At 39.6% G+C, this 10,469-nt stretch overlaps 1 protein-coding gene across 1 annotated transcript in view; it reads left to right on the top strand.

Moving 5' to 3' along the window:
- The first annotated feature begins 244 nt into the window (after positions 1-244).
- The window catches only part of LGR5 (leucine rich repeat containing G protein-coupled receptor 5), a 95,275-nt gene continuing 85,050 nt past the window's right edge, over positions 245-10,469 (top strand). The window contains exon 1 of the mRNA XM_025207167.1: positions 245-328. Coding sequence (XP_025062952.1) covers positions 245-328 — 84 coding nt within the window. The remainder of the gene's footprint in view (positions 329-10,469) is intronic.

Genomic DNA, 10,469 nt, shown 5'->3' with positions numbered 1-10,469 from the left:
AGCCATTTAAAGTTTTCTGAGTCACATTTCATTCTTTTCCTCTTTCTCTACTCTTTTTCTCTCCTATGCATGAATATTTCTAATTAAGCATTTAAACAACAATGACAAAATGCTAGGTTCCCGGTGAGATATCTCAGATCTCTGGCTTCACAATTCCTGGGGAAAGGGAGTGGACTTGTTTACCCTCCCATGCAGCTAAAGGCAGATGCTGTACCTGATGCTGTCTATATAGAAGAGCAGGTTCATGAAGGAAGAAGAGGAATGGAGTTCCCGAGAATATGCTGATGGAATAATCTTTAGAGTTAAACCATTCCCAGACAGTATTTTGGTAGTGGTCAGATACAGTGAATGAGAAACCAAGCCTGAATGTCTGAAAGTAAGAAGGGAAAGAATATAAATATTACACAGGTAAGAGTGACCCAAACAATGCAAGCTTGCATGTATGGGGCAGGAAGGTGCTTGTGTGTGTGTTTGGTTTGGAGCAGAGGTGGGCAATTATTTAGGCTGGTGGGCCACTTAATAAGTTTTGGTGACCTGTCAAAGGCCACACATCTCTCTCCTGTCTCCCTCCCTCCTTCCCTGAGCTGTGCAGAAGCCTGAACTCAGTTGCAGCTTCAGTACTCCCCTCGTCCTCCCTGCTCCCTCCCCCACAACCTGCAGCTTTAGTGTGCCCTGCTCCACCCTCCATGCCCAATCCAGATCCAGCAGCTGTCAGACGTATCCACAGCTGCCCAAATGCAGCCAGCAGCTTCTGGGTTGGGGCTCCAGGTGCAGGGGAGAGGTGGGGCATACTACATCTGTGGGCAGATTATAATTCCACTTCTATGATGGTCACAGCCTTGGCTCAGAGAGAGAGAGATGGAGAAAAGGAGAGAGAGAGAGAGAGAGAGAGAGAGAGCACACATCATGCCAGAAGAAGCCCTGGTGGCCTGGCACCATGTGGCTGCCAGACCCGCTCTCTGCCTGTGGACTGGATCCTTCACTTGGCCAACTCCTGTCCATCGAATCAGTTTGTGGGCCAGATCCAGCCCACGGGCCATATTTTGCCCACCCCTGGGTTTGAGGATAACTAAATTACGGAAAAAATCCCTAAAATATAAATTGAATAATTGTGAAAACTATGAGAAAAAAATTAACCTAGTACATGTGTAAAAGGGTCTTTGTCTTTAAAAAGAAGTCACAAGAGAAAACACAGTTAAATGATGATTATTGTAAGTTTCTTTTAATCATTTTAAAATAAAATTAACAGAACAGTTTACAGGTCTCTCAGTAGGAGAAATGTAAGAGTGCTTTGTTACATTAAGCAATCAAGTTGTGCTTTAATCAGCTTCATTGTTGAATTAGAAGAAACATACCTTTCTCTTTTAAAATAGTAACATAACTGTAAAGTTGTCAATCTAGGGTTCCTATTTGAACTGATTACATTTGATAAAAATAACAAGCCATGACAAATAGAGGGGCTAGGTTTCAGTAATTCACTGAAGAATGTCTCTACCAAGCCTTTGTGGCAAAATGTCTTGTTTGCAAGACAAATGCAGAGTTGAAATAACAACCCATGAATACCACTGGTGAAATGGCTATGTACACAAGGTGAATGCTAAAGCTTTCCTTTCTGAATGGATCTTTTAATCCAGGCATTATCTAGGCTCTGAAAAAGTCTTCAGCAGCCTTACGTACAGATTAATGGGAAAAGCTGAGACTCAGAGTTCGGCTATTTGCAGAAACAGTTTTAAAGATTTACTGATGGTTGACAAATGCCATTTACGCTTTCAAAGCCATCAATATGCTATTGAAAAGGATTTAAAGGGAAATCCTTCCACTATAGAAGAAGACGACTTTGAAGGATCTCCGTGGTAGCCCGTGGTCCTCCCACCCCCTTCAATCTTTCACTGGCTTCCTTCAGCATACAGGACCCCGAAACGCGTGGCTATGGAAAAGGGGATGGAAAGGCCCCTTTCAAAGACATTTGTCTATAACTGAATGTGCCAATCTGCTTTTGTTTGGCCATGAGAACTGAATGGAACTGTTTCCAGAAAAAGTCTGTTTGCTCTTGGTCAGCCCATCAATAGCCTTTCTGCTAATAGATTTTTAATATGAGAGTTGGAAATAGCAAAAAAGAAGCTTGATTTTTTTTTTTAATTTGAAAAATGGATAGAAAATATTCCCCACCTTTTCTGCATGTGTTTGTACTGCTGGCGTTTATCTTTTACTTTGACTTAAAAAGTACCCCACTATATTCCATGTGGCAGGTCACATACCTGAGCATTTTTTAATTAAAAATAACTCTTGTCTCAGCCAATTTTAAATATTTCCCTTTGCCCTCTTTGTGACTCATTGAATGGTTGCCTTAATGCATCCATTCTTTCAAAAATAGTTATGTTATCAGATTAAATTAGAAAAAGTGTCAGACAAAGGTTCGCTGGCCTAGATATTCCTTTATGTTTTGTTTAACTTGGGCACAGGATTGCAGCAGTCCTTCATTTTTCCCTTTGCCTTCCTGAATATTCTCTCATTTAAGCACCAAGGAGAAAATTCTTTAGAGCTAATACAAAACAATAAGTGGCAGAACCCCTCCCACAAATCTAGACAGAGAATTCTGCTGGGATTTTGGCCTGAATGTATCAACAGGCACAGAATATAGCAGAGCCTTATTCAGACAGTATCTGCAGAATTTATGCTTTTAATTTTAAAAAGTATCTAGCCCTTCTATCCTTTGTTGGTGATGATAGGGTTTCCCCAGTGTGAAATGTATGAAAAGTAGTATATCTGTGTCACTGGAATCTGTACAAACAATCTAAAGACAGAGAGGTGGCCTGTTTAACACTCAAAAGCTGATGCCAGCACATGGCCCAGGCTGAGAGGACGAATCCTTTTCCTACAAGTGTGTACACCTTGCACCACTTAATACCAAAGCCTCTGCACAATGTCACCAGTCCAGCCTTTTGAATTTGTGTCCCCAATACATGGGTGCTAAAGACATGTAACATTAAGTTCCACTACCCTGAAGTCCTCTCTTATGAAGAAAGGCAAAGTTGGACTCTATAGCATGTGGAAAATAAGATGAAGTTCCCAGCTAGTGACTTACTGCTGATTTGGCTATATTTCTCTCTTTCCCCTTTGCTTGAAGGTGGAATAAGTTTTGCCTCAGTTTGATGAAGAATTTTAACAACAGCCATGTGTGAAAGATATCTTCTCATTCCTACCACTCATCTAAGGGCAGGGTAGAACTGGTAAACTATAGAAATGGCAGTTCTGTCAGGACTTACAGGACACCCATTCATGTCATCTACCCTTCTACAAGCAAGTTTTTTGGTGGCTCACCAAAGTGGCATATGCCAGAATTTAAGCCTTTCATTTCAAATTGTTAATTTCAGTTCCATCTGGAAAGTGCTACTACCATACTGATGTAATGCTAAGTAATCATTTTCCTTTCCTGATGAAACTGATCAGGAAGCTGATCAAACTAGGGTTGGCAAGCCAGTCAATTGACCAATCAAATATTGTCAATTGACCAGTCAATTGACTGCATATTTTTTTAACCGGTCAATGATTACAGCAATTGGGGGGAAGGAACTACATTTCTTTGTAGTTTTCTTGACAGAAGTATAATTTTTATTGTTTTTGGACACATTTGAATGGGATATTTTTACTTTTTCTGTGTATTATTTGAACCTATTGGCATTTTTTTACAATTTTTGACCGATATTTGATCAGTCAGTTTGACCAACCCTAGATCAAAACTGAAACAAAAAGTAGGGAGACACCATGGAAAAGATGGGGCTATAGGAGTAAAGCAAGCAAGACTGAAGAAATGTAAGGAATTAAAGGAGAAATACACAAATAAGGGGGAAATGCAAGAAACCAAAGGCAGAGAGGACTAATCCAAAATAATGAAAGAAAAAGAATAGGGAGAGAAAAAGAAGTGTTAACATTACATGGAGAACAAGCTATGAAACATCTTTCACATTTTCTTTTTCCAAGTGAGAACATTCCAAAAAATATAATGAAGTTATATTTGATTGTCTGTAAATATTATATCTTTATCCCCTAGTGACCAAACCAAAACTGAATTCTCTCTTTAACTACTACTCCTGCTCTGACCTCACTATCCTCATGTTTAAGGGAAATTTATTCAACACCTTTAGAGGGCAAACTTTGGAACAAAAAAGCATAACCTGGCTGGACACTAAGAACTAAGGACTGTCTGCAGCAGCAAACACTGATATCAAGTTTATGATACATTATAATTTATCTAACTCCTGAATTCTTTCCACACAAGGAAGGTGAAATCGACCCTCTTCCCTTTTGATAGGCCTTAATTTCCCAGCAATCAACTTCTTTTCTTCTGTTAATTGTGTCTGCTACCCCTGAAAATTTCTCAGTCCCTCCCCTCTGCTGTGTTTCACTATGCTGTACCTGGCTTCCTGTCATCTCAGAGACCTGATAAAGAATGTATCTTGTCTAACTTTATCCCAACTACATAGTTGGTCCAGTAAAAATATCACCCTAAGAAATTTGTGCCTCTCCCATAACTTCTGGACCATCACAGCTACAACATCCGTCTAACACTACTCTAACTCTATCACGAGGCACTACTTCACTGTCAGAGTGGCTAGGAGCTAGAACCAACTTCCAAGGGAAGTGGTGCTCACCCCTACCCTGGGGGTCTTCAAAAGGAGGCTAGACAGCCACCTACCTGGGGTCATTTTACCCCAGCATCCTTTCCTGCCCGTGGCAGGGGGTCGGACTAGATGATCTGCTTAGGTCTCTTCCGACCCTACCAACTATGAAACTATGAAACTTTTTAATTTACACACACACACTATGAATTCCTGTTTGAAATCTCTGGATCTATCTTGTGAATCATGTGTGGTGTTTATACACCTAGTAGCGCTGATATTGTTTAGCAACACACAATACCTTTAAAAGGATCTTATAACACCCTGGTTGAGAATCGCTTGTCTAGCAGGTAGACTATGGGACAGAAAGTCAAAAGAACTGGGGTGAAATCGTGGCATCACTGAAGTCAATGGGTATTTTATCATTGATTTCAGTGGGCCAAGCAGTCCTGAGTTCTCCTTCCTAGCTTTTTCATTGATCTACTACATAAAAAGTGGCAAACCACTTGCTCCTTTAGTGCCTCAGTTTCCGCTGGGAATATTGATGATTATCTGAATTTTTAAAGCACTTCAAGCCGTTAAACAGAAGAATGCCCTTGGAAAATTCACTTCATGTTCAAGAGGCAAGGATTTTGGGGGGTTGACATCTTTTATTGAACCAACTACATGGTTAGACAAGCTTACAAGTGTAAGGCATTTTTCATTGTATCCAATCAGGTTCAAGGATGTGGAGCAGATGGGTACAGTTTCATATATACATACAGGGTCATGTAGTTAACATGTAAAGAAAATTTGGCAGTGCCTGCTTTTATTTGCAAAATATTGGTGTTTTGAATATCACAGCACACTTTCTCCATCAAGATATGACACTAATATTTAAGATCTGAAACCAAGATGTAGCAGAGGATTTGGCAGGACAGCAGCATTTAATTATCTGTCATTGAAAGATTTTCCTTTCAATCATTTTAAGATCTACACAGAAAATGGCAGCTCACCATCCACAGATATGAGGTTGACAAAAAATGAATTATATAAATATACCTTTAGTAAATAAAACAGCTAACACCAACTATATATTTAAGATTTAGCCACCACCCTCACTCAAAGTAGTAGCTTACTCCACTAGTAGTCCTGTTACTGTCAGTGGAAATATACAAGGAGTGTTAAAAAAAAGAAAGGTGTACTGCTTTACCTATATTGGTATAGATGTTCCCATGACAGCTTTATACAAGGATAACTGCATTTACACCAGAGACTACACCAGAATAACTATATTGGATTTTTTAAAAACCCTAAACAGTAGAGTTATCCTGGTGCAAAAGCTGTAGAGCTCAGGCTGAAATGCTTTCAGTGTAAAATTAAAGAGCCTGATTTTCATGAATTTCAAAACCACTTGATACTATTCCATCAGCATTATGGGGCCTTAAAGCAAAAGTATATTTACTCCTACTTTAAGGCTCCTTCACATAGTTCAGAAGGGTAACATTTTTAATATTGTACTCCTTTTTTCCAGTGTAAATGGAACAAGCCATAAGTAGCTCCTGGAACTTAGAGACAGATTTCTTATCTATTCTACATGTTAAAATAGATTATAAATCTATTTTTATTAAAATAGTTCATATCAGGAAATAAAACAGGAGACCTTTTCCCTAATCAATCCGTGCCAAATGTTTTGATCTTTTAGTTCCTCTGACCTGTACATAAGGTGCTAAAAAGGCTATTGGCCAGTCTGAAACCAGCAGACTTCAGAGCCTACCATATTTCAGCAGAACAGACTCCCACTGACATCAGTGGACACTGTGCATGCAGGAAAGTGGCAAAACTGAAGCTCCATAAGTTTCAAGACAGGTTTAAAATGTTCAGTTTGGTTACTACAGAATAGAAGAATGTGTAAATATATATTTTATGGGTGCACTGATAGAGATTTTTGGGGCCAATACTAATAGCCAATTTTTAAGGAGGTATATCAGCCAATACTGATCTCATTTCCAATACAGCTGTGTGCAGCTGGTAAGTCTGTTGTGGTGGAATGGGGAGTGGGGAGGAAAGGGGTGTGGGGAGGCAGATCAAGGCCCCTGTGGTGAGGGAGGGAGTGGGGCTGGGGCAGGGAAGGGCATGGGACAGAGCCACGGCTCATTCAGGGGGTGCAGGGGGGTGGCTCTCCCTGCTGCATGTACCCCAGAAGGGCAGGGGAGGGAGGGGGTCCATGTGCCTCAGATCTACATGGGGTGTGGGTGGGACTGGCACTGGGGTGGTGCCAGGTAGGTGGCGGTGGCAGTGCTGGGAGGGGGCTATAGATGTGGGCTACAGCCACCCCCAAAATTGCCATAGCCACCCCATAGCCCCCGTCCGCCTCCTGCCCTGCACAGATCTGGGGGCACACGCCCCCTCCCCCCCCCATGCCCTCCCACACAAGTGCTGGGAGCAATGGCAGGAGCCGCTGGATGAGCAGACAAGCCGCCGAATAGCTGTGTGCAGCAGCAGGAGCTGCCCCCTGTGCCCCCTATATGAGCCCTGGCTGGGCAGCACCTGCCCCTGCCCCAGTCCCACCCCCACACCCTCCTCACCATGGGGGTCTTGATCTGCCCCCCCATGCCCCTTCCCTTCCACCACAACAGACTTACCAGCTGCACACAGCTCTCCACGCTTCCAGCTGTGCTCCTCAATGCCTACATGCTGCGCTGCGGCTGTGTACATGCACAGGGCATTTATCAGCCAAATTATTGGCCACATCAGGCCGATTTCCAATATAGACAATTTTCTTCATACTGGTGCTGATCCAATATCGGACTGATGTATTGGTGCACCTGTAATATATATTTCAGCAAAGCCTTTCCACAAAGATTGCCAATTGCATAAATTGGAGTATAAAGTTAATATATGTAATATAAAGCATCAGATCCCTTGCTGAAGTTCTGAGAACTGTAGAACAGAATAAAATATGTTAAATATAATGAAAGCTGGTGTTACTAAAAATCAAACATGAAATTCCAATACAAGAAAAAAGGATAACTGTAGAGAAGGAAAAAAGTATAAATATAAAGCTAAACATAATCCATTAATCCATCTGAAAACACCTCTGAAATACAAAACTTGAAATTATGTATGTAGGTAATGAAGTGCAGTCTAGAGGGAATTCAATGGAGCACTGCCATAGTCTTCAAAAGGACCAGGATTTTACCCAGGGTTTCTAGGCTTATAATTTCATTTTTTCAGAGTTTTTTCTTCTATTGAATGCCATAAAAATTAGTTACCTTTTTATCCTTCCAAATTGTGCTGCAATAGCAAAATGAAACAAATACACATATGTAAAATAAGGTGTAGACCTTACATTGTGGTGTGATTTAAAGAACAGTGGAACAAACTCTACCTACAGTTACACCCTCACAAGCCAAGTGAAGTCATCACAGTTATATTGGTATGCCTAAGGAGAACTTCTAGATCATAATAGTCTAGATCAGTTAAGATGTTTGTGCTGTGCAGAGTTTATAATTGGGGGTTATTTAGTAACACAGAATGAATTGGGCCTCAAATGTACAACTTAGGAAATAAACCCTGTGAAACTTCTGTCCCTCTGTTTTGAGTCTTCTTCAGGTACTTCCAGGCAAATCTTGTATTTTCTTCTGTACATCTCAAGGTGCTTGTGCTCAATATTCTGTCCTTACTGGTCTCAGCTTTCCTCCTGTTATACAGGAAAAGCAAAATCAAGTTGTTGTAAACTTGGAGTAAGAAGAAAATTGGCTTGCAAATTCTGAAATGGAAAAGATATTCAAGATATTTCCACAAGACATTTCTCATCCTAAAGCTTTGGCAAAAGTTTGAGTCAAATGGGTAACAAAAACAAGAAAGTTTGAAACACTGTGAAACTGAGAAGGAATTAATTTTTTAATTAGCCTTATAACTCATGAGTCTCAGTTTTCTCAGCTTGACCCCACATTCCTTCATCAAAAACAAGATATATCTGAATTTTCTAAAGGCAGATAAAATAATTTTCAAAAGCCTTGATATTTTATACCATGTGTAAAGATGCCACTCTGTGTGTGTATCACAATAAGTATTTGAATAAAAAAGTAGAGAGTTTGTGCTACCTAATTTATAGAAATATATATTTTTTAAATCTATCACTGGATAATGTCATTAGAAATGGGTGGGGGGAAATCTCATTCTTTTCTCATTCAATTAGCTCTTCTTACTACAGTTGTTTAAATTACTGAATTAAGCCTAATAAAATATTAGATAAATGCAATAAATGATGGCATCTCTGGGTGATTTCTGTAATGTATCCTGGTAACTGTCATTTATATTATCAACCACAAGTGAACATCTTGTACCAGGTTTGAAGGGAAATGACTTTACAGCAATAAGCATCATTCAGTCAGTATTTAGGAAAAGCAGAGGCTCAGAATCTTTGCACCTAAATAAAATGTCAGGTACTTGTCAAATTAATTCAGCACTCAGTATGCTTCATCTGATCTTTGATCTTTACTTTCTTCCTGACCCTAATTGTTTGCTCTAGTCTGCTCACTCTGCTGGAGTCTTGGATAAACTGAATGGCAAAATTGTTTCCTGAAAAGATTAATGATGCATGTAGTATTTGCTTAACAAATGTTCCATAGTCCAGATTTAAGTCAGTCTTTGACATCTATGAGAGAAATGCCCAGAATATGTAAGAATAATAGGTACTATTTTAAATTACTGTAATACAGTTTCTTCACTAAAGGGCCCAATTTTGCCCTCAATTACACCTGAGGAACTGTATTGTAACTTTAGGAGAGTGAAATAGGACTGGGCCTGTGCAGGTGAAACTGCTGAACACCTCTGGAGTGAATAAAGTAGGAAAAGAGAACGCATTCTTCATCCAGAGGCTGCATTTGTACTCAGTGCTTAGCCAGGAAAAGAGGAGAACATCCCTTCCCTATGAGATCTGTCCTTAAGCCAGTTGAGACTTATTTACTTTTTTAGTGGACATTGTATTGCAAAGGTGTTCAACATCCTGTAGAAACAATATTTAAAAATAATTAATAGCAGTCTTTTTTCGGGGGGGGGGGGGGAGAAGGGGGGAAAGCAAGTTCCTTGAAAAATATTAAAAAATAATTAATGGCATGTTTTTTTGGGGGGGGGGGGGGGAGAAGGGTGGAAAGCAAGTTCCTTGATTTTTTATACACCTTTTATGCTGATATTAAACAAGCCTACATAATGGACTCATGTGTCAATGTCTTGCTATTATTATAAAGGTTACTGAGAGCATAGCTGATTTTTTTTAAAAGTATTTTAGTGTTTTGTCTTGTAGGCTCAGATCTAGTTGCCATGTACCAATATACCAATGAAGCAATCACACTACTTTGTTATTCTAAGCATCTCTTTAGAAAAGTTATGCATATTATGCATTGTCTCTCTCTCAAATCTTTCTTCCTGCAAAATTATAGATATTCCCACATACATGATTCAGTTCTTGAAATGTGAGTCCTTGCAGAAAAACATCTTAATCATTGTTTCTTGTGAACTTCCCAGAAGAATTATAGATGCAGTTGGAAGTCAATTGTGTGAATAAATACTATAATTTTATTGTCAGGAAGTCCCTACAGTGATTATTTATACAACCATACTTGTCTCTGTACTTCTGGAAGGGTATGTACTTATGTACCTACTAATACAGTAACATTGCTTATTTGCATATTCATTCTGAAAGAATCCATTACAATGAAATATATGATTCTATAGCTTTATGTAGGTGTTCTGTGAAACTATTGCCAAGTTACCTATCCTTTATGGAAACTGTATCCTAAAGGGTCTTGAGAATAATACAATAGGGAGGCAACGTGATCTATGAATAAGGCACTGGAAAGGGCT

The sequence above is a fragment of the Alligator sinensis genome, unplaced genomic scaffold (genome assembly GCF_000455745.1).
Source record: "Alligator sinensis unplaced genomic scaffold, ASM45574v1 scaffold1021_1, whole genome shotgun sequence".
NCBI lineage: Eukaryota > Metazoa > Chordata > Crocodylia > Alligatoridae > Alligator > Alligator sinensis.
Note: the sequence above shows the minus strand (reverse complement) of the source record. Positions and strands in the feature narration are given on the sequence as shown.